The sequence below is a fragment of the Eupeodes corollae genome, chromosome 2, assembly GCF_945859685.1.
Source record: "Eupeodes corollae chromosome 2, idEupCoro1.1, whole genome shotgun sequence".
Lineage (NCBI taxonomy): Eukaryota > Metazoa > Arthropoda > Insecta > Diptera > Syrphidae > Eupeodes > Eupeodes corollae.
Genome location: NC_079148.1, coordinates 88651820 through 88679737, shown reverse-complemented (window position 1 = coordinate 88679737; position 27918 = coordinate 88651820). Strand labels below are relative to the sequence as shown.

At 32.4% G+C, this 27918-nt stretch overlaps 3 protein-coding genes across 4 annotated transcripts in view; 1 reads left to right on the top strand and 2 right to left on the bottom strand.

Moving 5' to 3' along the window:
• LOC129948053 (folylpolyglutamate synthase, mitochondrial) overlaps positions 1–16067 on the bottom strand; it is a 20862-nt gene extending 4795 nt beyond the window's left edge. The window contains exons 1-4 of one of the 2 annotated variants that reach the window (XM_056058870.1): positions 15940–16067; positions 8785–9048; positions 8538–8717; positions 178–494 (exon numbers count right to left, since the gene is read on the bottom strand). In XM_056058870.1, coding sequence (XP_055914845.1) covers positions 178–494; positions 8538–8717; positions 8785–8934 — 647 coding nt within the window. In that variant the 5' untranslated portion in view covers positions 8935–9048; positions 15940–16067. Of the gene's footprint in view, positions 1–177; positions 495–8537; positions 8718–8784; positions 9049–12270; positions 12408–15939 lie in introns of those variants that run through there. The other variant, XM_056058869.1, reaches the window with a different exon arrangement.
• Positions 12017–21748, top strand: LOC129948054 (box C/D snoRNA protein 1). Its single transcript, XM_056058871.1, has 3 exons — positions 12017–12229; positions 12347–13098; positions 21260–21748. Exons 1-3 carry the CDS (start codon positions 12159–12161, stop codon positions 21547–21549), a joined length of 1113 nt encoding a protein of 370 aa, XP_055914846.1. The 5' UTR covers positions 12017–12158; the 3' UTR covers positions 21550–21748.
• On the bottom strand, positions 21706–27918 carry LOC129948057 (vesicle-trafficking protein SEC22b-B). Its single transcript, XM_056058874.1, has 5 exons — positions 27642–27918; positions 27466–27575; positions 27144–27399; positions 22035–22080; positions 21706–21959 (listed from the first exon to the last, which is right to left on the bottom strand). The coding sequence occupies exons 1-5, from the start codon at positions 27714–27716 to the stop codon at positions 21811–21813; spliced, it is 636 nt and encodes a 211-aa protein (XP_055914849.1). The 5' UTR covers positions 27717–27918; the 3' UTR covers positions 21706–21810.

Here is a 27918-nt window from a genome sequence, read left to right as displayed (position 1 = left end):
TTAAAATAATTTTCACAATATTTTATCTATTAAAAATACAGTCTTGAAATGGAATATTACGTCCAGAAAATAATTTAAGCCATTATTTATAGGAATATGGTGTAGAAAATGCTGTGGGCGTACAAACTTAAAGTATTTAAAACATGGAACTAACCAATTTTCATAATAATTAATTACCTTACAACATTTGTTGAATCGTATTCACCACCAATCCCAACTTCCAATATAGCCACATCTACTTTCTCCTCTAAAAACACATGAAAACATAAAATGGTTAAAAACTTAAAATATGCGGGCAGGTCGTTGTCTGTGTCTTTGTGTTTTTCAAGTCTGTTGAAAATTTTCCAAAAATATTGTGTGAATTTTTTCTTGGATATTGCTTCTCCATTTATTCGTATACGTTCGGTAACTGAAACCAAATGGGGTGAACTAAAGAATCCAGTTCGAACGCCATATTCTCTTAAAATTGATTCTGAGAGAGCGCAAGTAGAGCCCTGTAATAAAAAGTGACATACATTAAATAGACTGGAAAAGGTAGGATATCGAAAATCTAAAAATTAATTCCGGAAAAACTTTCTTTTGGATTTTTGATTCCACGATTTCGATTATAAAATGTCTTCAATTAATTTCAAATCAAAATCAGATTAATTAATCTGAACGCAACAAGCATAAAAAGATTGCTTAGATCTCACTTTTCAATATGAACATTTTTAATAATCATTGAATTTTTGTATCTTATGATAGTTTCAATAATTGAAGTAATTTTTTTTATTTTCTTGGCTCAGCCTTTTTATAAAATAAGCTTACACCTACTTTATAAGATTTTAAATCTTACTGTTGCTAAGCAATTACGATATTTAAATAACATTAAAAAAATATTAGAGGTTTTGAATATGATTATATTAATATTTTCTTAATACACCAAATCGTCGTTGTTCTTTGAAAATTCCTTAATCTATACGGTGCACCATTTTTTAATTACATATTAAGAATTAAAACTCCCAAAATCTATCCGTGTTTTGTTGGAAAATCTATCAATAGTATAGTAGCATTTTACATAACAAAAACAATATCCGCAGTATGAATACTACCGATAAAAGTTAAAGTAGAATCTACGGATGGAATTTTGATATTTATACGAGTCTCGAATGGATCTTTAGTAATTTCATTCTCAAATGTTGGTACCATTGATGTTGCATTTGTATATCGATGGCTGTGTTCGTTAAGTAGTTGTGCATTTGTTTTCCATCGAGGACAAAAATCAATCTGCTACTGTTGATATTATTTAGTTTTGTTAATGAAAATGGACTAACTGGGTTTTTTTTGCAAGAGAAAAGAATAGAAAAGACAATTAAATTTTGATATTTTTCCACCAAAGGTTTATCTCAGATTATATTAAATAAATCTTTTTTGTATTTCCACCGGGATCGGGTCAAAATGTTGGCTTCAGAATTCTGCTTTTCAGAATTCTGCTTTTTTAACGAAAATTCTGCTTTTTGTTTGTCTGGTTTACAAAATTCTGCTTTTCAAAATTCTGGAAATTTATATTAAAAAAAAATTCTGCTAATTCTGCTTTTTTTTAAATAGTATATTTATTAACGGAAAAGTCAATTTAAAATGGTTTTTGTTTCAATTTTAACAAAAAAAATCCAAATTTCGTCTTTTAATAATTATAAACAATAACTGAAAATAGAGCAAAAATAACAACAACAAAAACAAAATGTAACCAAAAATTAATAACAAACGTTTATTTTTGCTTTTTAATAGGAATAACACACTATCACGAAGGGATAAGAAAAGACATTAACCGTTGTCTAAGACCCTGACAAAGCGCGCGCTTTTTAACATTTTCCAAACCTTATTTTTATTATTTCCAGAATTTTGTAAAACAGAATTTCGAAAAGCAGAATTTTGAAAAACAGAATTCTGAAAAGCAGAATTTTGAAAGCAGAATTTTGAAAAGCAGAATTTTGACCCCAACCCGTTTCCACCACACAAGAAGATTTAAAAATGATTAAGTTTGACAGTATTTTCTAAAAGCAAATGGTGTTTCGATGTTTCTTATGAAGTGCAAGTGAGATACTTTGATTCGTGTTAAACAAAGTAGAACTAAATAGTTTAGCACCATATAAGAATATAATACCTACACCATGTGCATTGTTTTTTTTTATTTGATTAAAAGAAAACCGGAATCGAGGCGAACCAAGCTCATTTCAACTCCATTCAAGCTCGCTTCAACACCAAATGTTAATGTAGTAATCCACGAACAAACCCCCTTCTTGAAGTTTGTTTGGTTAAAACTTTGAAATCGACTATCACATTACAGAGACGTATTTTCTTGATTTTCATAGTCAACTATTAAAAATCAGCTTACAAGATTTCACCCCTGGTCAGAATTTCGCTATTTTTTGATAAATTGTTCTGGCAAATATTCAGTTGTATCAACTTTGAAATATAAAAACCGGACTACTGCGGATCGTTTTTGGCAATTTCTCACTGTACTATAATATGGAATATTATACCAAAAAAAACATCTCTAAACCCAAAAAATAGAACGGCGACGAAATTATGAGTTTTTTGAAGAGTTATAATAAATAAAAAAAAAAACTATTTAGATAGTAGAACTTTTTATTAGTATTGTTTTAGCAAAGTATTAATATTAAAATGTCTTAATAACTTTCTAAATTTTCAATCGACAACACTGGCTAATAGTAAATGTTATTGTTTTCATTAAATAAAATTAAAAGATGCGTATTCAAGGTCAAGTCAACAAACAATAATAATTAATCAATGAAATTGAAAATAATTCGCTAGTTTTTTTTGTCTATGTAATACCTTCTGTATTACGTCATTGAATTAAATTTATTTTCTAATATCTAGTTATCAAAGCAATTGATCTGAACTCTTGACCATTGTTATCGCTTAATATTTCACTAAAAAGCCTTGTGTGTCGTTGGAATACTTTTCATTCAACTGCGACAACGACAACTATTTTTTTATGTAAATATTAAGATTATTCCAATAAAAAATTGTGAATAAATCAATTTATTCTTTATGCATTTTGTTTCGGAGTTTTTGGAAGTCTATGCAGCACAAAAATAAACAAAAATAAAATAATGTCCGCGGGAGTTTAAAACAGTAAACATTTTTTATGAGAAGACGACGACGCACGATGATTTTAGAATTTGAAAATTATTTTAATTTAAGTATGTATAGTTGTCTACGAATTAATACAATGGATGATTTAAATGGAAGATTAAGTAATTTCAACTTTAAAATACCTCACAACATTTGAACGGAAGACTTTTAGTTATTTATCGATGATAGTGATTTTCATGAATCCGGAAAATTATTCAAGGAGATTTAAAAAAAAAATATTTTGAACAGTTAAATTATTTTTAAAAATGAATGTAAAACTACTATTTTAACTTGCTTTTACTTTGTTTTTAAGTTTTCTCGATCAGTAATGAACCGATTTCAATAACTTTCTTACGGAAAAGCACTTATACTGTCTCATTAATATTTTATGATCAGAAATGTCAGTGTTTTAGTTTTTGAATTTAAAAAAAAATATTTAAAACAAAAAACTTTTGGCAAGACGACGATAACTCAGGCTACAATATATTATAACGGATTTTTAAATTTTAAAATGTTGACATTTCTCGACGTTTCAAGGTCTCTTGAGTCGAAATAAAAGATTTTTAGAAAGATGTCTGTGCGTGCGTGTGTACGTATGTACATTCGTATGTTTGTACGTTCGCGACGTTTTTTCGCAGTCCATCGCTCAAGAATCAGAAGAGATATCGACTTAAAATAAATTTTGTTATATATGTATGTAGATAATAATGCAGAAAGGGCTCTCAAGAAAATTGCGTGGTTGGTTTTTTTTCCATAAAAAAAATAAAAATTAGGTGGTGCAACAGTCCATTAAGAACCAGGGCCTTATGACTTATGACTAACAAGCGTTTCTGTATGCGAGTAATTGCAAGGATGGAGGGGACCTACAGTTTAAAGCCGAATCCGAACTGCTAATTTGAGAAAGCACTTTTCATGACAAGAATTACTCTTGGAGAATTTGAACTTTTTTTTATAAATCGAAAAAACTGAAAAAATCTATCACCTCGAAAATTCTACGAATAAAAAATAATTTCATCTTCATTAAACAATTTTGTGCAACGACAAAAAAATAAACGTCTGGTAATTAAAAAAAAATTAAATTTACAGTTTTTTTAAAAAATATGAAATAAAAAAAAAGTTGGTATAAATTGAATTTCGACTCAAATATCTTTTCAATAACTTGAGATTATGGCTTCAAACTTATTTTATCTTATAAGAAATATTGTTTTCAACATTCGGTAAAATTTTGAGAAAAATTAAATGTACATTTTTTTACAAAAAATTAAAACTTAATTAAAAAATTTATTTTCGACACAAATATCTTTTCAAAAAGAGGCTGGGGTGCGACCCACACTGATAACTTCCCATCCCGTCTGTAGATTTGTCTTGCTTAAAAGTTTGTCTATATGTACTCGTATCAATTTTTACCAAATTTGCGTACTATTTTTTGTAGATTTTATTTTTTATGAAAAAACCGACTATTGGATTTTTATATAAAAATTACTGAATATCGAAAACAATATTTTCTGTGAAATAAAATAAGTTCTAAGCCAATATTTTTAAGTTTTGAAAAGCTATTTGAGTCGAAAATCAATTTTTACCAACTTTTATACATTTTTTTTTAGGTTTCTATTTTTTGTAAAAAAACTGTCAATTCGATTTTTTTCAAACTTTAACTGAATGTTGAGAACAAGATTTTTTGAAAGATAAAAGTAAATTTAAGCCAATATCTCGAAGTTTTGAAAAGATATTTGAGTCGAAAATCAATTTTTACCAACTTTTATAAATTTTTTTTAGGTTTTTATTTTTTGTAAAATAACTGTCAACTCGATTTTTTTCAAACTTTAACTGAATGTTGAGAACAAGATTTTTTTAAAGATAAAAGTAAATTAAAGCCAATATCTCAAAGTTTTGAAAAGATATTCGAGTCGAAAATCAATTTTTACCAACTTTTATACATTTTTTTTTAGGTTTTTATTTTTTGTAAAAAGAACTGTCAATTCGATTTTTCTCAACATTTTTAAAAATGTTGAAAACAATATTTCTTATAAGATAAAATAAGCTTGAAGCATAAATTTCAAGTTTTTGAAAAGATATTTGAATCGAATTTTCACCTTTTTTTCAAACTGCTATGGTAAAAAAACCACCCACGCAATTTTGTTGAGAGCCCTTTCTGCATCTTTCTGCCTTATTATCTGTATAACGAAATTTATTTGAAGTCGATATCTCTTCTGGTTCTTGAGCTATGGACGACGAAAAACGGACGTACGGACGTACAAACGTACGTACACACGCACGCACAGACATCTTTCTAAAAATCTTTTATTTCGACTCTAGGGACCTTGAAACGTCGAGAAATGTCAAAATTTTCAATTTGACAAATCGGACCCATTACAATAACTTCCTATGTGAAGTTAAAAATTAAAAATTATGGCTTTTAAAAGTTGGTAAACATTGATTTTCGAATCAAATACCTTTTCAAAATTTTGAGATAATGGCTTCCAACTAATTTTCACTTATAGAAAATATTGTTTCCAACATTCTGAACAATTTTGACAAAAATCGAATTGACAAAAAATTAAAACCCAACAAAAAAAAAAAACAGTACTAAAACTTCGTAAAAATTTACTTTCGACTCAAATAGCTTTTCAAAAATTCAAAATATTGTCTTCAACTTTTTTATTTCACAGAAAATATTGTTTTCGATATTCAGTAGTTTTTTTTTATAAAAAGCTAACAGTCCTATTTGTCATAAAAAAATAAACTCTACAAAAAATAGTACGCAAATTTTGTAAAAATTGATGTTCTGTTCTTGATATCTCTCAAATTAATTTCATTCATCCAATTTGTAAAAATTTAAGAAATGCTACTAAAATTGGTAAAAATTTGTTTTCGACTTAAAATTTATTTAATAAAACTAGATTTTCAAACTAAACTATTTCTTGATATGAAAAATATTGTTGGTAATTTTTAAAATACGAAAACCTTCAAACCTTTTAACCAAGACAAATCGACAGACAGGATGGGAAATTATCAGTGTGGGTCGCATCCCAGCCTCTTTTTAATTTTCAATTAAAAACTGAAAACTAGATTATTTTATATCTTTTAGTTTTTGAGAATTGAATTGAAAATAACCACAACTACTATTTTATTTTTTTTCTTGAGTGGTTTTATTTTGATAGAAAATAATGGTAGGTGCGAGTTTGGGTGTATGCAACAGTGGGGTGTGTATGGAGGTATTCCCCCTGCAACCTCAAGAACTAGAAGACATAAAATTAATTCTCAAAAAAAAAACAATAGTATATATTCTTCGAGTTTTGAAAAATAACACTTTTTTTAACTTTTTAGTCCAAATTGTGCATAATTTTGACTTGATTTAAAAACAAACTGTTAGACAAAAGTGTTGGCTTTAATTATGTATAACACTTAATTGTAAGTATTACCGTTGTTTTCTAAACTATTTTTTCATTTTAAGTAATAATTATTTTAAATTGCTCCTCTCTCCTTAACGATGGGGCATATGGGTCATCATTTTTTTATGAAATTGAAATTGTAAAACGTTTGTAAATAAGCTCTAAATAACTGCATACCAAAAACATTTTTAGACTAAAATTGAAAAATTTTGTATATACAAAATTAGTTTTAAAAAGAATAATTATGGGTTTTTGTATAGAAAATTGAAAAACAAACTAGAACATTAACCATAAAGGTAGAATTCGGGAAGTTAAGTGCTAAATGCACCAAAATTAAAAATTACAAAAAAATATATTTTAATTTAATTTTTTTTTGCTTGAGTGGTCTTATTTTGACATTAATAATGGTAGGTTTCTTTTACATTTAAATAAGCTGGATTTAAGAAAAAAAGAAAAAGAAAAAATTTACCCCAGGTACAGTGTCGGACAAAACTAAAGCACGAAATCATTTTATTTTGAAAAAAGTCAAATAAAACTACAAATTAAGAAATAAAATTAATTTTTTTTATTTATTTTAAATAATAATACTATGGTCTTAAATTAACTGTATTAAGAATTGCTATAGTTATTTACATATTTAAAATAATAAAAATATTTTGAATTCTTATGAGAAACGATTGGACAAAACTAAAGTATATTTCTCAAACACAATCTTTAAAACTACATATTTAAATTTCAATATTTAGTGGCATATCCTTTATTTTTTTATGACGACAGCACATCGATGCGCCATGGAGTTGATAAGGTTTTCTACGTACTGGCTGGGGATATTATTCCAAGCACTTTGAGTCTGTTGAAAAAGTGAGTCTTGGTTTTTGCAATTGGAGCGATCAATACTCTGATCTACAATTCCCCATAGATTCTCTATGGGGTTGAGATCAGGGGACAACTTTAGCAGTATGTTTAGGATCGTTGTCATGTTGAAATATCCATCTCAATAGCATGTTTTCTTCTGAATAAAGATACAGACATTTTGAAGGATAACTCTATTCATAAAACGATCCATTATACCTCTAATTCTGTGGATATGTCCGATTTCTTCACTGAAAAAGCATACCCCCACCGTGTTTTATTGTTCCTTTTGAAAAGCGAGGATTCAAACGTTTACTTCTGGCCTGAGTACTGTATAAAATCCGTCGGATCCTTTCAAATTGAACTTCGATTCATCAGAGAAGAGGACCGTCCTCCATTTCGCCGCATTCCAGTTCAAATGTGCTTTTGAAAATTCAAGTCTGGCACGTCTGTTCTTCGCAGAAATAAATGGTTTTTTCGCTGTTCGATATGATCGGAGGCCAACATCAACCGCTCTTCTCCGGATAGTCCTGCTTGATATTTTTAAACCCAATTCTTTTTGAATGATTTCTGATGATATGAAAGGATCTTTTTTAATAACCCTGACGATTTTTCTGTCTTCGCGATTTGAAGTTTTTCGCGGTCTACCATTACTATGAATAGTGGTTTTTGAGCACGAAAACGAGAAATTACTCCGGAAATCACTGAATGATTAATACCATATTTTTTACTTATGAATGTAACTGATTCACCATTATTGAAATCAGACACAATTTTTTCTTTTAATTCGTCGGATCTTGGATTTGGATCACTTCCTTAACTTTCTTAACCTAGCCTCATGTGATGTGATCAGTAAACGTTCTTCAATCCATATCCAACTAAATTGTATAAGTAGTTGAAAAAAGAATTTATTCCTACCTACATATTCGTTTATTAAATTTTAACAACTCTCCATAAATTAAAAACAAATAATTTAAGATTTTTAAAAGAATGCGGACCAAAATATGTACGTTTACGTCATTCATGTTTCATTTATCATGTCCCGAAAGAAGAGCACGAATACACAGCTCTTAATAATTTGTATCTTAGTTTATTTCCCCTCTTTTTTATCTCTTAAGAAAAATCCTCTTTCATAGTGTATTTTGTAAATCTTACCTTGCCTTTAGTTCCTGAAACATGTATCACAGAAAGTTTATCCAACTCTTCCAAGGAAAGCCCACTCCGATTCAGATATTTTATGGTATCATTTAAGTTTGTCAACATTTTCTTATTCGTAATAGACTCGCGAATACTTGCGGCATTCGATTGAAGTGTATTCAGTTTTTGAATCGCCATCTTTTTGAAAAAAAAAACATTCATTTTTTAGAAACCAAATACAAGATTATAAATATTATTTCCATACCTCGTATTCCTCAGTATCTGTAGCTTCTGTACCTTTGAATGAAGCTTTCCCAGGGGGTATTGCTGTGCCATTACTTATGCTGTTTTTTCTAAGCATATCCAATGTTAAACGCGAACTTCTGACTGAGCGTGAAATAAACTGCATGAACATTTTAACCAAACTTGAAGCAGAAGTAGCAAAGCTATACACAATGACAGTATAAGTTGTAGATAAGACAGTCGTCTAATAGGTTTAGTGGCAGAGGTGGTGGTTCCCCTTGATTTACTATAAATAAAGTTAGAAAAATAAAGCATCTCTGATCTCGCTTTGCTTAAGTTCAAAATCAAAACATGTGAATGTAAAAACATTGAACATAAAACATAAACATAACATGGTAAACATTTTCTTGTATTAATTCTAATCTCTAATGGAAGCTAAATATAGAATTTCTCTTTTAAGAATCTCTTTATTTTCCCAATGTAAGAGATTTGAAACAGTAGAGCTTCTTTATTGAGTTTTGTTTTAAGATTTTACAGCATCGAGAAGATAATTGTGAAGATTGCACATCATCTACATTTTTTCAATAAAATTACAATTTATTGAATAAAGATTTATACCCAAATCATTATCTTTAAATGCATCAATTGAACGTTAACAATAAAACAACTTGAGAAAATCATCACATTGTAGTTCAAAGTTTTTGGCTTCTACTGTAAAAACAAAATATATACATACATATCTTCTAAAAGTCTCTTCCTGAAAACATTACATCTCTTAAAATGCTGCCAAAAGCATAACAAACGTTTAAAAAAAGAGACAGACAGATAAATCATGTTATATCGACCGCACGTGCTTTTTTGACATTTTGACATAATAACAAGTCAGCTGGAATTCCGAATCTGTATATTGAAGGGATGCCACTTTTTATTATATGCACTAATAAGCAAATATTTTAATTTTAAGCAAATACATATAAAACTTTTACAACCTAGAAAATTTTGAAAAAAAAAAAACATTGATATAAGTATATTGAATAAAACACTGATGATTTCGATTGATTGCTTACAAATTTAATAAATATGTGTAATAAAAATGATGTATTACAATACGTTAATTCGGAGTGACATTTGTCTCACGGCAGAAAAATTAACATTGAATGAAAGAATTAGGTGGCGCAAAAGTCCGTTGAGAACTAGTGCCTAGTGACTTACAACTCTCAACCATTCCTGTGTGCGAGTAATGTTGTCGGGAATAAAGGGAACCTACAGTTTATATGCCAAATCTGAACGGCCAATTTATTGCCGTTTCATGGCAAGAATTACCTGGAGATTTTGTCAGTTCCCCGCAAGAGGCAGTACCCATGAAACATAAATTTTAGATGACACAGGCACGGATCGAACCCAAGACCTCTGGCATGACAGTCCAACGCCACGGGTACTGAAAGTTTACATTAGCCGTGTTTTTTGAGTTTTCAGTAAGAAATTACCAATTTTCTAGTAGATTATGGTCGAACTATGTGCGGATCTTCGAGTGCAACAGATAGCTCTATATTTGTTGACATTGACTTTTTGAAAAAATCACAGTGCAATCAATTTTATTATAATTAAACAAATAAGTCAAATCAGCTTACAAAAACAAAACTATGTGATTTTAAGATTTATAAAAAAAATTACTCATCAAGTTGAAGAGCGAAATCAAAAAATATAGCGATATTCAAAGCGAAAGCAGTAGAATACAAGCAGCGAAGATGATAATCAGAAAACTGAGACGACGATAGATGCTTAAGGTAGGCTGAAGATTATTAGACCTGGTAAACCAGGAAGACTAAGAAGTAATATTATCATTCTCCAAACCATTTGAGAAGTTTTATTTCTTCCTGAGTCTACGATGTGGAAAGCTTGCAAAGAAAAATTGCTGATGCTGATGATGCTGGTTTGAGAGTCATTACAGTGTATGTAGATTATTTAATTTTGGCTGAAAAAAAGTGAGGAATCCATTCAACATATGAAATCTCAGCTTAAAAAAGAGTTTGAGGTCATCGATGGTGGTTCCATTTCAGACCGAGAGTAGTGCACTGGTTTTTGTGCATGCTTGTTGATGCTGCCATATCATTAAATCTCCAAAAACAACCAATAGTGGCATTAAGCAATTCTCAGGCAGAATGCATGGCTCTATCCGCATCAGCTAAAAAAGCAGTTTATTTTAAAAGATTGGTTTGTAGGCTTTGAGGCAACGACTTTGAAAATTCTCATATAACTTTGAATGGCGATATTCTTACAGCTCAACAGCTGGTAAAAACCCCGTTTAACACCCACAAAGGAAGCACTTCAAAAGGTGCACAGTACCAGCGCTATTAATTTAAACTATATTTCCAGGAATGACATGATTGCAGATATCTTAACTAAGAACCTACACAAAGTTGAACATCATACGTTTTGTAAACTCTTAGGAGTAGTTTAATAAAAAAAATTGATAGATGTAAACAATACGCAATACATAAACTATGTGAATTAATTTAATAATATTTTTTAAATTTATTTCTAATTCACGTTAAGGGAGAGTGTTTGAAAACTTTTCTATGTTTTTCATCGTTAGAATTTCAATTCTTAATTGTTCGCTTTTACTTATATCAATCAAAAGTTATTTAATAGACTCTCAAACAGAAACAGTTTTTAATTTAAAGCTCCAATACAGCTGATATGGAGTCACCACAACATTTTTAAGGGCCACATACAAAATTGAAAACATACAATAACAAAAAGATTAAATAAAGGTTGAGTCGTTTGTTCATTGCAAAAACACACAAGTAATTAGATTAGCAAACATTTATTGAAATTAACTGAAAAGATATTCTGTCGGAATATCATCTTGAGATTTCAAATATCGTCAGTGTTTTGTGTTGGACAATACTCTACGAACAAATCCATCGAGTCTCAAGGAGGTTTCAAGAATGTCGCTTTAACTTTTGTGTTAATGGTTCTACTGCTAGTGTATATATCTACTGTACTCCAAAAAAAACCTCACTGTCATTTGATATTTGGTAATCAATGTGATTATTTTTGATATCATACTAAAGTGAAACTATGCCAAAAATAACAGTTGAAATATTAAAGAAACAGCTTTTTGAATAAAGTTGAATTTAATACCATTTAACTCTTAAACCTACTTTACAATATAAATGGAAATAGCACTAGAAACTGCAAGTGGCATCACTTTCACTTAAGTTAAATTTCCTAATTCTTATTCCGAAAACTTAAACTTGAAACAAAAACAAAATATAAATAAATTAAAAAAAAATAAATTAAATAAACCTCTAGTTAACTTACTGTTAAATTAACAATAAAAATAACGTTACACAAAATAAAAGATCACTTAAGTTCTCAAAGACAAACAAAATGAAGCGTCATTGCGAAATGGACAGTGATACAGACTCCACAACATCCGTCTCGTCGCCGAGCACTTTCAGGTGAAAATTTAACTTTACACGCAAATCCTTGAATAACTTACCATTTTCTTCATGTTCCTTCAATACTGCCAACACTATTTTATATTTTCCAACTAATTGCTTCTTTTTATTTTACAGTACACGTCTGGGAAAGTGCGAAGTTTGCGGAGCCAACGAAGCCAAGTACACTTGTCCCAAATGTGAGGTTAAAACTTGTTGTTTAGCCTGCTTGCAGATTCATAAAAAGGAGCTGGAATGCAGTGGCATACGGGATCGGACCAAATTCATTCCATTAAAGAAAATGACAAAAATGGATTTTATGAGTGATTATTATTTTTTGGAAGAATGCACCAGATTCGTGGAGGATCGCAAACGAGACAGAATCAAACGTTACACCCGTTACAATAAAATTCTTCCATCAGGACTATTTCGATTGAGAAACGCTGCTGCTAATCGAAAGACAACTATCCGTTTTTTGTTGGAGAACTTTTCGCGTCGTAAGGAGAATAGCTCTTATTTAGATTTTAAAACAAATATAATTTACTGGCGTGTGGACTGGGTATTTCCAAATGCTGAAAATTTGGTATTTGTTGATAAGAAGTGTTGTGAGGATGAAACTCTGGGAACTTTGCTTGACAAGTATGTCAACGAACAGAATCCAGAAGTTGTGCCGAGAAAAAAGTGCTTGGAGTATTATCAAAGTGAAGGAATTGGGAATTTGATAATATTACTAAAAGCCGAGGGTGTAAAGAGATCTCGTAACAGATTTTATCGATTAGATTGTTCCAAAACCCTAAGAGATAATTTAGCTGGAAAAGTGTTAGTTGAATATCCTTGTATTCATGTTATCTACGATAAAAATAATTTTGATTTGGATATCATCGATAGTGGTAAGTTAATATATCATTTTTTTTTCTTTTTTTCAAGTTATTTTTTTACAATAAATCATAAGATTATAAACATAGAGAGGGAAGAACCTACTTAGGTTAGATTAGGTTAAAGTGGCGGTCCGTGATGCAGTAGGACAAACTTAGGCCACTTTAATGACCCATTTTGAATCTAGAGTCTTCTAAACCCAATGAAATCAGCTTAAGTCCCTTACGAAACGTGAGAGGAATCATATGTTAATATGATTGAGATCGTTTAGATCATTACAGAAGAATTCTCCTAAGTAATTTTTGTGTTTCGAGCTAGAATAGGGCATGTACAGAGGTGGTGAAGAACTGTTTCCTCTTCTTCCTCATCCAAACAGCTTCTGCAAAAGTCACTTGAGAATACGGCTAGCCGCGTGGTGTCGTTTTCTATAAGACAGTGCCCGGTTATGCAACTCGAGGCCTTTAAATCTAGTGAAGGCCAAACGTTTTTTGAGACTTGACACGGGGTGATGTTATTCTATCTAATGTTTGCCTTCTTCATAGCGTCTTGCATTACCAATAGTTTACAAGTAGCGATGAAACTTTTCAGCTGCTAGTTGAATATTTTGCTTTTATCTTTACTGTTTATTTTGATCTAACGCTTACGTTTCTAACCAAGTGTTCCTACATCCATGCCAGTCATAAGTTACAGTACTGTGCAAAACATTTGCAACTAGAACCTCCAACATTTTTCATTAAAAAAGTAATTATTAAGAAAATCAAACAGCAAAATTCTTTCTTTAGTTTTCTAAACTTTTTTGATATTACGTTATAATTGCTGGAAAAAAATTAACACTGTTTACTTAAACAAAAAATAAATAACTGTTTACTTAAACAAAAAATAAATAACTAAATAATTTAATAGTTGGTAAGATTGCGGTGCAAAACATTTGCAACTTAGATCTCAACCAAATTTCAAACTATTTTCTTACTTTAAGAAATGTTAATATTTAATTGCTTACCCTTTATTTTTTATAACGGCTGTAGGTATATCTTCTGGGCATCGAAGCTATATGGTTATTAATAACCATTTGTGGAATGTCATTCCACTGCCTCTGAATTCCAGCGAATAGGTCACTTTTGTACTTACAAATGTTGCTCCCAATTCTTCTCTTCACAATTTCACCAAAATTAAACCACCTCCATGTTTGACCGTCCCTTTAGTGTATTTTGCAATTAGTCTCTCACCTCTTGGCCTCCTGATATGTTGTTTTCTACCCGATCCGTGCATATTGAACTTTGATTCGTCAAAAAACAAGACCATTTCCCATTTTTGGGGACCCCAATTGATATGAGTTTTTGAAAAAGCCAAACGAGCTTTCACATTTGTTTTATTTAATTGCTGTTTTGCAATCTGAAAACCATGCATTCCGGCCTGCAGTGCCGGGCGTCTGATACTTAATGGCTAAGATAAGTTCAATTTATGCTTCCGTGGATGATGCTGGGGGGTTTCTTCGGAAGAAATTTAATATTATTCAATCATCTTTTGATACGGTGCTTCGAGGACTTCCTCCTCTATGATGGCATAACACCTTTCAACTTTTGATGATTCTATAAATAGTTGATTTGTGAATGAAATAATCCTCTGAAATTTCTTTTTGAGATCCTCCTTTTTTGAAATCATTCAAAATTCTGGATTTTTTATCCGATGAATATTTGTTTCTCGCTATTTTTAGAACAAAATCTTATTTTTTTTAGATTCAAAAAGAATTTATCTCAAAAACCCGTTCTATCGATCAAAGTTCCGGCTAAAACATACTTAACAAATCAGGCTTCACGTATAAACTTACCAACCTCAAAATAAATCAGATTAACTGCTATCAACATGAGACGAAAAGAGAAATGGCCACTGGTTGCAAATGTTTTGCACAGCTGAAATCATTGTTGTTTTTTTAAAAGCAGTGCATTTGTAGAATTTGTCTGTGGATCAATGCTTTAAGATTATAAACAGTAAGGTGACACATTAAAAAGTCTAAAGCAATAAAAATAATTTAATTGGAACAACTTTTATGTACAAGAATGCTCGTTTTTTAATAGGCAGTATTACTTGCAAATGTTTTGCACTGTACTGTATGTCTGCTAATTTCAGTTCAACAAATTTGAGGTCGAATATGCATAATACAAGCTTATTATTACTCAAAAATTACCTCAAATACAGGCGAACTTAGAAGCCTCCTATCTTATTGCTACTTTTATTCTAATAATAACAAAATTTTAACACAAAACATCTGAGTAAACACGTTGTTTTCAGATGTTTGAAATATTTTGTGTTCGCTTTAAAATTTGTAAATGGAAAACTTGCGATATAAAATTAATCTCGGATGGATCAAAATCGTTTATGTTTAAATAAATAGAAATAATTTGAAAAACTTAAGAAAATATTGGCTTATAGCTTAAGAGCCACTAGTCCAGTGAATGATCAAAAAAATTGCCTTTACCTCAAAAAAAAAAATCCAACCGTTTTGATGTCTGGTGATGACCTAAAAAAAATTCCCCAGGAATCCGACGTGAGCTCTAGCGGCAATGAAGCGAAACATATGTTTTTTTTCGATCTTTCGGGTTTATCTTGAAAACTATTTGTCGTATCAAAAAATAATCTTCTACAAAATTAAAGCTTATTTTTCTTGAAGAAAAAATAGTATTACGATATAAATAACTACATCCAAAAATGATTTCCTTTTCTGGTGGTGTTAAAGGCATAAGTAGAACTATCAGACCAACATCTTCACCTATCATTGCAACGTTTGCAGTCTCCCAACATTTTTCTATTGAAGTTTGAATAATTAATAGGTCAGCATCATCAGGTGCTTCTCTCACCTCTATTCCTTGGTTACGAATTGCCGTGGATAGAAAAGATATCAATCTTGACTTATTCTTTTCGTTGGAAAGAAAATCTATTTGTTTGATATTTATCACGTTTACATGATCAAATTGAATATCGACTGACTTCCTAGGTATCTTCGATTTTGTTCTGCTCTTTTTGTACTGTATTCCAAAGAAGAGTAACCATCAAACACTACAGTGCAACTTTTTGCCTAATAAGGTTTTTGAAGGTACCTACTTAATGTAGGAATTGCAAATTGTTAAAATATCGGAATGTCAAAGTCAAGGAAATCAATATTTGTTATGGATATTGTAAACATGTCGTTTAGCTCTGACTTCTTTGTTTTTCGCATCCCATTTTCATTAAACAATGGTAATGGAAAGGGAGCCAAATCATATTCCATTCAAGTCTTTAAGCCTTCGGACTGCTTACTTATACATATTCTATACAGTTATACAGATCCATCTCGAATCTTTAAAAAGTTTTGTTGAGATAAAACCAGTTGCTAAGAACGTAAGAGTTTTTTGTTGTATGAATTTAATGGGCATATACCACTATATATCATATACCCCAGTTAAGGAACGTGGAAAACCCCTTTAGAGTGAGATACACGACCGCTAAGAGTTTTACATAAAAGACAAAGGGAGTGCTCGATTTTTTTTGTGACAGTTTTACTTCTGAAACTCGTCGGCACAACGATGCTACTTGCCATTGATTCCATTTGTAACTGGAAATAAAGGATGACTTTGAAACGAAAATGACAGCTTTACAATGTCTATCAATGTTCATCTGTCGGATCAGACCACACTCCTGTCCAAATTTGGTCAGTTCTTCTCATAATAAAGTAACCCTCTTGCACAAAGTTTTTAAATTCATCGGGCAGTTTTATCATGTCCTGCAAATACAGGTGACATGATTTGGCGTACGAGAAGTGTCCGGCGGCATGGAAATATGGAATCATATTCTTCAAACATTTAATATGGTTTTTCCAATCGCCATATTGCTCAGCGTGAATAAAATCTAAATTATGTTGGCTTACGTCGTCGACTTGTTCCATTATTATATTAGTTAAAGGTGCCTGTATTAGTATTAAAGCAGCAAGAACCGCTCTAGCGAAAGCTTTTCCATGTAACATCTTTTCAACAGAAACTCATTAACTCTTGTATTATACTTAAACTTATCAAAACGTACTGAACCAATATAGGAAATTAACAGGTGAAATCCACCCAATCCTTAAATACCGATAGAGTTATTTAAAAACTAATACAAGTACAAACAAATTAATATCAGCCTTAATTTTGAAGAAGATTATTTTTGATACGACAAATAGCTTTGAAGATAAACCTATAAGAGATACGATACAATTTATGAAAGCATTTTCTTATAACATTTAATAAGCTTTAATTTTGTAAAACAAATGAAACAACGTGAAAAACTGAAATAAACTCCATGTTTCTCTTAACTGCCGCTAGAACTCACGTCGGATTCTTGGGGACTTTCTTTTTGGTGATCACCAGAGATCCCTTAGTAAGTGTGCCAAGTTCAAAACTGTTTTATTTTTTGAGGTGAAAACCTTTATTAACTGGACTACACAGAGAATTAAGTTAATTTTAGCAATGCAATTTCTCCTAGAAAATGTATAGAATTGGTAGAAATTAATCATCATTTTATAAAATATTTTAGTTGAAATTAAATTTTAATAAAAAACTGCATTTCCATTTATTAATTCGCAAATTAAATTTAAAAAAAACTCCTTAACCTCTCACACAAAATAGCACTCTAGCTGCTTTTGAACTGTAGTAGCTTTATAACGGTACTATTACTACATGTCAAATGATAATGTTTCAATTAACCTTGTTTTACGAAGACTTTTCCTTACATTTTAAAGAAGTTTCTTGTTCTACGTCGAAATGACATCAAAGGGAAAACAAAAGTCTTTGGAAATTCGAAAACTAGTTTTGTTGCATAGTATGAGACATAGCAGCAATTGTGTATTGGAGCCCTTCCATACTTCATTACTCAATTTAAACACGAAAATAGGCTTCATAATATGTGCAGAAAAGTAAAAGGAATGATGAGAAGCTTCTTTTCAGTCTAATCAACTAAAATTATTTTTTATCTTCGAAATTTATAACGATTTTTTTTAAAGAGACAACGAGTCAAGGAAGCATCACTATCGAAATAATGACCGAAACAGCCGTGTAGCGGTGTATGAAAAGTTATACATCAGTGAACAAATTGAAATTAAAGACTTAAGTGTGCCAATGAACACAATGAACGGCCTTGTAACTGATAAAGCACTGATAAACGGATGGAGGGTAATCGCGTAACCTACCGCTTTGTTGTAATTTGTTCTTTCTATTTATTTGTTGTTCCTTTCCTCTGTCCTTCTGTTGTTATCACCTTGTATAGTCTAGTCGTTGTACGTGGTGTGTCTTTACTGTGAACAGTGTATATTTCATCCGCCTCCCTATCCTGTATCAGCCCTCGATTGTCTAAATAGGGAAAAGCTTCGGGCGGAATGTTGCCACTTAAACGTGCCCTTTCGTAGTACTCATTCTTGGGGTAGTAAGCCCCAAAGATTAAGCTGTTAGTGGACTCGCTCTCGCAATGTGACCTCTACCAAGCGTCAGCAAGAAATTATCTATTCTGTTTATGTTGGCTCTGTTGTATAGAACCTGGGTTATAATAGTAATGTTTGTACTGCGACTCTAGTGTTCTGTGTAATTCAAGGTAACGTCGCAGACATTGTCTCTCAAATACCCGAACCTTTTCCATTTGAGATCCGGCAACGTTGAACCATACCGGGCTCCCATAGGCAATCATCGGCCCGATAAGGGCCATGTAGCAAATCACCTTCACCCTGCTGTCAACACGGCTGCTAAAAAACAACCGTCTCATATGTCTGTCGAAATACAAGTACTGATCCAACCAGATGCCAAGGTTCTTTACTACACGCCAGTGGCTGTCGATTTGGTCCAACGTAAATGTAATGCAATGTAAATGCTGAATAAGACCTTTTTTAATATCAAAGATTTTGGTGGATGTTACATTTCTAATTTTGACAATAAACCGGTCTACTATTAAGCATGTTATAAAGCATATACAACAGTGGTTTACTTATGCCAAGTCTGTTTAACTTTAGATACAGACCCTCTAACCATACGGTGTCGAAGGCCTTCTCCAAGTCAACCAGACAAGCACCCGTAAATTGTCTTTTAGATTTGTTCCACTGAATATCAGAAACAAGCTTAGACGCAGCATGAATAGTGTCATGTCCCGCCTTAAAGACGAACTGATTATCCGGAATTATTTTTTTGTTCTCAGCCCGCTTGGACAGAGCTCTATTTATAAGTTCCTCGAATACATTACTGATACTCGGCAGCAGACTTATCGGCCGGAGATTCGCCGGTTTAAAGTTGTCCTTTCCCTTTTTCGGGAGAGGATGTACCACAGCTGTTTTCCAACGGACCGGATAATATGCATTATTCAGAACGTTGTTAAACAGAGTGGTATAAATGTCCACAGCTTTCTTAAGTAAATATCATAGTACAATGTTGGGTATACCATCGACAGCTGCTGACTTCTTTTTCTTTAATGAATCGAAGATGTGCTGAAGCCCTGTCTTCGTGAAAAAAGGTGTTAGTCCCGTTTTGCCCGGCGATGATGGCATTTGACAAGTTTTCGTCATTGAACCTGGTAAAACCGAGGTTCTTAGATCGCCACTGCGTTATGTCGTTACGCAGGTAGAAGTAATGCTGCAGGGCTTTATTCTCCAGGTCGTGATTAGGGCGAATGCTAGGATTCACCTTGTACACTTGCTGGAAAGCAGCCCCCACCACCTCTGCTTTCTCCAGCGGATCTTCGACAACAAAAAAGTTCTGTCCTTCTGTCTTGTATTAATGTTTTGTATTGTTATCACCTTACATAGCCTAGTTGCTCAAGGTGCTGTGTTCTCTACTCTACACATTTATGTGCAGAGTAGTGTGAAATGTAATGTTTAATCGATACTTTTCTTTGATCAATTTGTTTAAGTTTTTTATCGACGACTTCAATGTCCTAACCTCCAGATTGTTTGGGTCAGTAAACCTGCGCCGCCGGTACAAAAGTTTAAGCCTTGTTTGTGTCTGTGCAGTGCATCTGTAGTCACGTTACGGTCCAAGTTCGTAGTGTCTCGTTCCTTGTATTTCGGTATAGATTGTCTCGTCCATTTTTTGCAAATATCCGTCAATCTCGGTATTTGTCAAATTCCTGTCGATTGGTAAGAATATGTTTCTAGACCGAAGTTCTCTCGCTAAAGCGTTGGAGAAGCGCGGCCAGTGAGTCTTACTATAATTGTAAGAATGCACCGGCATGTACTCATCCAACTCTACAAGCTCGTTTGGAAGCCGTATTACGGCGGCGAGTCCGCAGTGGTCGCTGTCGTACTCGATCGTCCGTAAACAGTATCTTGGTGTCTGACCCACAGTGTCAGTTATTGTCTTGAGTCCATTCGCAAAAGATCCAGATATGCACCGCTCCTTGGGAATAATGGTCTATCAGTAGCCAACAGGTCGAGCATATACTGGGCATTGTACTGGACAATCCAGTTAAATAACTGGTTACGACGAGGATTTTGTATTTGATTTCCCCAATCTGCATGTTTGGCATTTAAATCACCGGCCATGAGATAGAAGTTCTCTTCCGAGTTCAGTTGCAACTAAAAAGTTTTCCGAGCTCTGTTATAAATTGACCTAGCTGAGATGACTCCGGCGCATAAGACGCGATCGCATACAAACGCTTTCCCTGGTGGAGAGCACTACATCAATTCATTTTAATCTAGATATTGCTGAATCAATGATTCATTTCAGTTACCGCTTTCTTTCAATTCTTTTTTCTCGGTAATGAAATTTAATTACAGTTCCTAGAGAGCTTTATCTTCGGCTCATCCTGATTTTCATCCAAGTTAAAACATACAAAACCAGTTGATGTCTTATTCGTAAGTTCTTTACGGCTTATCTTTCGAGTTCTGTTTTTTTTCATAAATCAATGTTTTATCCATGTTTAAACATTAGAAATCAATTAATAAATAGAACTCTGCACAGTTAGCTATGTTTATAACCTTGCTTGCACCTATTACTCATTCGATCCGGAGTGATTCACGCACCTTTGAGAGTATAGTGCTATGATAACTAAATTAAATTGATTATGTTATATTAGATTCAAGTATCTGCTTATGTTCGAATATAGAAACTCGTTTTTTTTGACAGAATTGAATTTCCTTTCCCTCACATAAATGTTGTTAAATTAAAATTATTTTTACTTTATTTTAAGATGACGACCTTGAAGAAGAAAATAGTTCATACCGAAAAACTATGGATAAACTTGTCAAGAAAGACAAACCAGAAAATGATTCTAAGGAAGATCTAGAAAAGAAATTGATAGAGCAAAAGCGTGCAGAGCGACGCCTTAAACGTGAACAACTCGAAAAAGAGCCCAGCAATTATCTATTTTCCGATGAAAAACTTTGGGATGAAATATCTTCATCATCCGATTCTGATGGTGGGAACATTACTGAAGAGGAAGAAACTCCTACCAGCAGTGCCATGTGCCGAGAAAGATGATTCAAGTCTTACCAATCCATATTATTTGTATATAAATTTGTTTCGGTTTTTCTTCTTTTTATAAAACTTAAGTTAAAAATGAGCTACCATCTATTTTGTACTTGAATATCTCACTAGTATCAACTTTGCTGTTAATCTGTAAGAAATTTGAATTGCTTTTGTTGAATTTTTTAATTTAATATATATTTTTTAAAAATAATTTATGCACAGTGTGTTCGTTTTTTTTTGTTTAGCTTCTTTGTTTTCTGTTTTCTTTTATCCTTATAATACCCAAAAATATAATATAAACACTACAACAACAATTCCCGCAGCTGCTGCTTTAACATACATAGATTTACGATTTAAATAAGTTGCATCTTTTTTATATTTCTGCGACATCATCGACAGGTTTTGGGTTTTCGTATCAAGTTCTGAAATAAAAAAAATTTACATTATTGTTTTATTTTTGAAAAGCAATTTGAAAATGTGAAAAAAATGTAAATTACCTGATAAGACTGTGCCTCTTTGTAATACATCATCAATGTTTTGAACCTAAAATATAAACAAAAGTTTGGGTTTAATATTAATTGGTTATAAAAGTTTTATCAATGCAAAAAGAAAACAGTGCAGGGACACGAAAAATATACGAGTTTATTTCAAATAATTTGTATGTGCTAAAATTTTAGAACATCATTGTAAAAACTGTTTATTCTAATTTTAGTATTTAGTATGTGAACAGGTAGATCTAGGGCCTGATTATGAGGTTCGCGCCGGATCGTTTTTAATTCGACCTTTCAAATACGCCTCGCGTCGTATTTCCTTATTAACGAATTCGCGGCGAAGCGAAAATAGTTCTTCCTATATTCCAGTGATTTGACACTTTTGGTTTGACTTTTTCTTCTTATATTCCAATGATTTGACAGCTTCAAATTTCCGTTTTGTTTTGATCGAATTTGTGAAATTTTTCGGTGATTTATTCAAAATTTTACATTTTATTGTGGATTGTGGATAAATTATAAGAAAATTAAAATAAAACTAACTCAAATTTTTATATAATTACAATCAAGAAAGAATACACGAAATTGAACAGTGAATAATAATGAACACACTCTTTCGCCAGTGAATCCGCCAAAAAAAGCTGTCGGATTTCAACTCGCGAACAAACATTATATTTTAAATATTCGCCTTCGAATACGATAATTGGTCGAATCCAAAACGAAGAAGGCGAAATCGAAAGCAGAAATTGAAAAATGGCAGACTCGATAGCAAAACGATCCACCGCGAACCTCATAATTAGCCCCTGGGCGATGTACTAATATAAAAGCAGTTTAAGTATAGTTATAAAGAGGCATGCTGGAGCGTAGAGGGTGTAAAATGAAAAGGATGCCCAAAATTTAGAGACTACGCTGAGCATTATTACACTATAACAGTATACAAATGTAAAACTTGCTCAATAAATGTGTAACAAGCCAGAAGTTTATTTTGTGGATCAATAAATCGATGAAAGAATGTCTGATGTATTCTGATTAGAATTCATCTTTCTATCTCAAGAACTCGCTTATCAAAACCAAATCTCTTAGAAAAAATCACACATTTTTTTCAAATAATGTTCTGTCAAAGAACATTATTAGAAAATGACTTTGTTTCTTTATGTGGTATTTTGCTATTTATGTAAGCAACGTTTCCTACGCTTAATTGGTAACTATCTTGGGCCAGGAATTTAAAAACGGCTGCTAGTTTTAGTATATTTGGAATGGATTGCTGCCTTTTGATCGGTTTAAGTTTTTCCTCAATAACGTTTAACACATGCAGGAAGGCTTGTTTGGAAAGCCTGAAGCCCATTATCTTATTTTACTTTAAAAAAATCATTATTAATTGTAAGTTTTTACCTGCCCCATATTAGACTTAAAATATCCAAAGTGAAACTTTGTGATAGACTATAGTCCCGTAGGCAGGCAACGAATGGAATGAGCATAGATTGACATGAAAATAGAGAATATACCGTATTCAGACCACTTTCCAATGATCATAACGTTTGGATTGATTTCCAGAGAAGCTCAAGAATCCAAGGTTATAAATTTCCTACAGAAACTGAAATGGAAACCGACAAACGAGATGAAACGAGCAAGGCTTGATATCTCACTGCTGAGTCAAAGAAATTGTGATCTATCCAAGCTGGATAAAATAATCAAGGAGTCGTATCTAATTGTAGCTGCCAACAAAGCCTGGGAGAACTTCATAGAGCCATGGTTTGATGTAGACTGTAGAAAGGCACGGGAATTATCGTTTAGCTGGCTTAGAGCAAATAGATATTCGAATGATGGCTACTTCAAAAACCAATATTTGTCGGCTAATAGATCTTTCCAGGCAATATGTAAGCTAAGCGGAAAGGAGTTTTAGAACCTGGCAAAGCAGCTGAACGGAAAAAAGTTTTCAATCCATTTTAGTATAGGTTCTGATCAGCTGGCAGATCACTTTCAGAGTTTGTTGGATCCAACAGAAGGGAAACGCTACTCTGTGTTTTAAAAATGAAACCCTTTATGCATTAATAAGTCACCAAAAAGTGATTTCAGCTGTAATGGAACTTAAGGATGGGAAAGCATGCGGACCTAATGGCATACCAGCAGAATTTTATAAGTATGGAACAGCAGAGCTTATCCATCGACTGACAACTATATATAACAATGTCATGGAAACAGGAATGATACCACTAAAATTCAAGAAGTCCATCATTTTCCCGATTCATAAGAAAGGGAGCTTGGCCGAGGTGTCTAATTATAGAGGAATATCCTTTCTAAATGCTTCATATAAAATATTCACGCTGGTCTTGCAAAAACGTTAATAAATTTGACGGTTGACCACATTTTTACCCTTAAAAGTATCACAGAAACATTCCTCAATAAGGACAAGAAGCTATATACGTTTTTCGTTGACTTTAAATCTGCATTTGATATGATCGATAGACATGCGCTTATCTACAAGCTGTACAGTAACGGAATGTCATGGAAATTCGGGAGTTATTCGGAATCTATATGCCGATACAATTGCTAAAGCCTAGTACATACTTCCTCGTGAAGTGAACGTTCGCCAGTGGAGAAAGTGAACTTTTGACATTGCTCACTGGTACACACTTGTGAGTACACGTTGTGAACATGAACAAACCAAATGTCAAAGCTTCACCAACAGTTCCCGTACATTTTGCACGTGAATAGCCCGTGAACGAAAACTCTCCACTTTGTTCCCCACTCAGCTTCACGAGCAAGTTCACGGGTGAACCAAAAACTGAAATTTGTATGGGTTCACGAGATGGTTCACAAGTATGTACTAGGCTTAAGGTATGGAATGGAGAAGAGTTGTCGAGAGGGTTTTAAACACAATCGGCAGTCACACAAGGCTGTATATTAAGTCCGAGTCTATTCGCCTTGTTTGTTGAAGATCTCACAGACCTATTACCAGGTGGCATAGACTTCGCCAGACTAATAATAAAAGCATTGCTGTTTGCGGACGACATTTTTCTCTTGGCAGCATCACCTGAATCATTGCAATTAATGAGAATCCGCCTGTATTAATATTGTCAGCTTTGGAGTTTGATGGTGAACCTTAATAAGTCCAAAATTTTGATTTTTTAACGAGGAGGAGGCCGCAATTCAGCGAAAGAAAAATGGTTCTATAATGGAGAGGTCATTGAAGTTGTCACGGAAAATTCATCTAAGAGAGAAACTAGTTAAGGCTAAAGGTTTAATTAGCGCAACTTAGAAAAGATGTTTTTCTAACAAAAGAATAGCATTTGAAGCGGTATATGAGTCTGTCATGTTTTACGCGGCACAAACTTGGGGAACGAAACAATTTGAGAAACTTCACCGATACTTTATCAAGCGAATTTTTAGACTGCCATCAAATACACCCAACTATGTTATTATGTTGGAATCAGGATTATCACCTATGTTCATGCGAACCCTAAAAATGTAAGTCGATTACATCTTGAGAGTTATGAAGATGAGCAATAATAGGCTTCCATAGATAGTAGCGCTTCAAGTAATACGAACCAAAACAAGTTGGTGTGCTGATTGGATAAATTTGGCAAGAGAATGTGCAATGGAACTTAATAACCAGGATGATTTAAAAGCTTCTTTTTAGCAGCTCATTTCTGCAGTGGGCATAAAACAAAAATACTTGAATGACGCCACAGGATTTATATACAGACAGCTCTTCTGTGAACTAAATCACAACTTAGAAGAGAGGAATTATTTTAGTGACGATAATAGCATTGTTGAAATTTCAATGATGGTTTCAATTGAGAGGTGAAGTTATGAAGCTGAATTTTATGCCTCATAGAGATGACTTACCAATTATACCAGTATGCTCATTGTGTAATTTAAAGGAAAGGGAAGATGTTTTACACTTTGTTGGAAGACGTCCAGTTCTTAAATCAATAAGAAGGAATGCTTTTGGTAGCGAAATACTGACGCATAATCAAGTTAAACTCTTGCTTAAAAATATGGAAGTTAAAAAATTATATCAATTCTGCAGGCTAGCTCTTCTTTATAGAAGTAGAATTATAAATGAAAGTTTTTATTTTATATTATTGAGTTATGTTATCGTTTTTATGATTTGTCAACTAGGCAGTAAAGCTACGTTTTTTGTTTGTTTGTAAATTTTATAAAAAGTTGTAATTAACGTTATCAAAATAAAAACAAATCTAATCTTCAAAATCTTCGAATCCGCACCCACAGGACAGCGCAGTAGAGGAAGACCGCGGACCAGGTGGCGCGCACAAGTGGAAGGTGACCTCACCAAACTGGAGACATCTACCTAGTAACCGAGCTAGATGGAGAAGTTTGTTGGGTGAGGCCCTAGTTCACACAGGACTGTAGCGCCACCTTAAGTAAGTAAGAATCTTCAAAGTATTTGCTAACGATGAAGGCAGAAAATAATATTGATTGGCCTATCTGTTTTTATTTGATTCACTTGCACATAAATTCATTACTACTCTTAGTAATTATTACTCATCCAATCTTGAACTATAAGATCTTATTATGGATTTTGCCAGTTTTTGAAACGTACATGTATAATATTTGCAAAAAATATCAATGTTTTGTAGAAGATATTGGGCGTCTTAAACGGATTAGATGCGATATCAAAGAAAAGAATTTAGACATAAATTACGCTCTGGAAAATAAGTTAAAAAAAAACTTTAACTTTTAAAGCATATTAAAATAAGTAAATAAGTTAAGCTTGAAATATTGCTCAATACACTTTAATTCGAAATTGATGGTAATGAGTTGCTTGACCTTCTCAAACTTATTTCATATTAAAAAACGAAGGTTTCAGTCAGTCTAACAACACACAACGATGTAAATATTTTTCTGAATAGCCAGTTTTTACCTTTGATGATCCAATTTTAATTATTGTAATTTTTCAGAGTGATCAATGTTTTAATTAATTCCCGATTACCTATGAAAAATTTACATACGTGCAATCGCACAGCTACAAATAAATTTTCTGTCTTTCTAAATATTTAAACCTTTGATCTTTAAATTTAAGTTCAATTATGATAATGAATGAACTTCAACGTTTTCAATTTACATTTAAACAATTTAATATCAAACGCATACCATTATTCTCTGGACATCTTGTAGTTGTGTGTTGATTGTATTTATGTTTCTTCTTCTATCTGTTAGCTGTTTTTTGGCCTTTTGGATGTAGACATCGAATTCGATAAATGCATAGGGACGTGTCACCGAATTGACACGTCTGCCATACGTGCCATGGAACTCTTGGGCAAGATCCTCTAGGTAGTTAAATGCTAGTCGCTTTGAATACATTTTATCGCACATAACAAGATAGCATACATCATTTTCAATTAAATAGCTAGAGTTGTAAAAGTGAAAATATTATGTAAATATTATGAATCTAAATTAATCATTTTATTCTTACTGGAATAGATAAGGTCCTGTTTCAATACTGCATCGCGCTGGAGAGTGTGAGCCCAATTTTCTAAAAAGCATTTTCGCTTGATTTTGATATTCTAATATACTTCGGCCAGACTGAAATACATTTAATATTGTGATTCAATTAGTTTATCAACTAGAAATAATAATATTTCTAATTACCTGTTCATCGTCTTGCATTGTTCCTACCAGTGGAAGACCATCGATTACTCGTGCTATCATTGTTAGGAGTGCCATGTTCTGAATTTAGTTTTTATGTTACACAAATTTGGAATACAATAGAAGTTTTAACAAGTCAAAAATTACATTTGCTTAGGATTTATTGAAGAAAGAAAATTGTATTGAAAACACTTTTGAAACGAGAACGACTATGAATATCAAAAATTTCTAGCAACACGTCAGCTGCGTCAAAATCGTGGAGTAAAACACGACAACAACA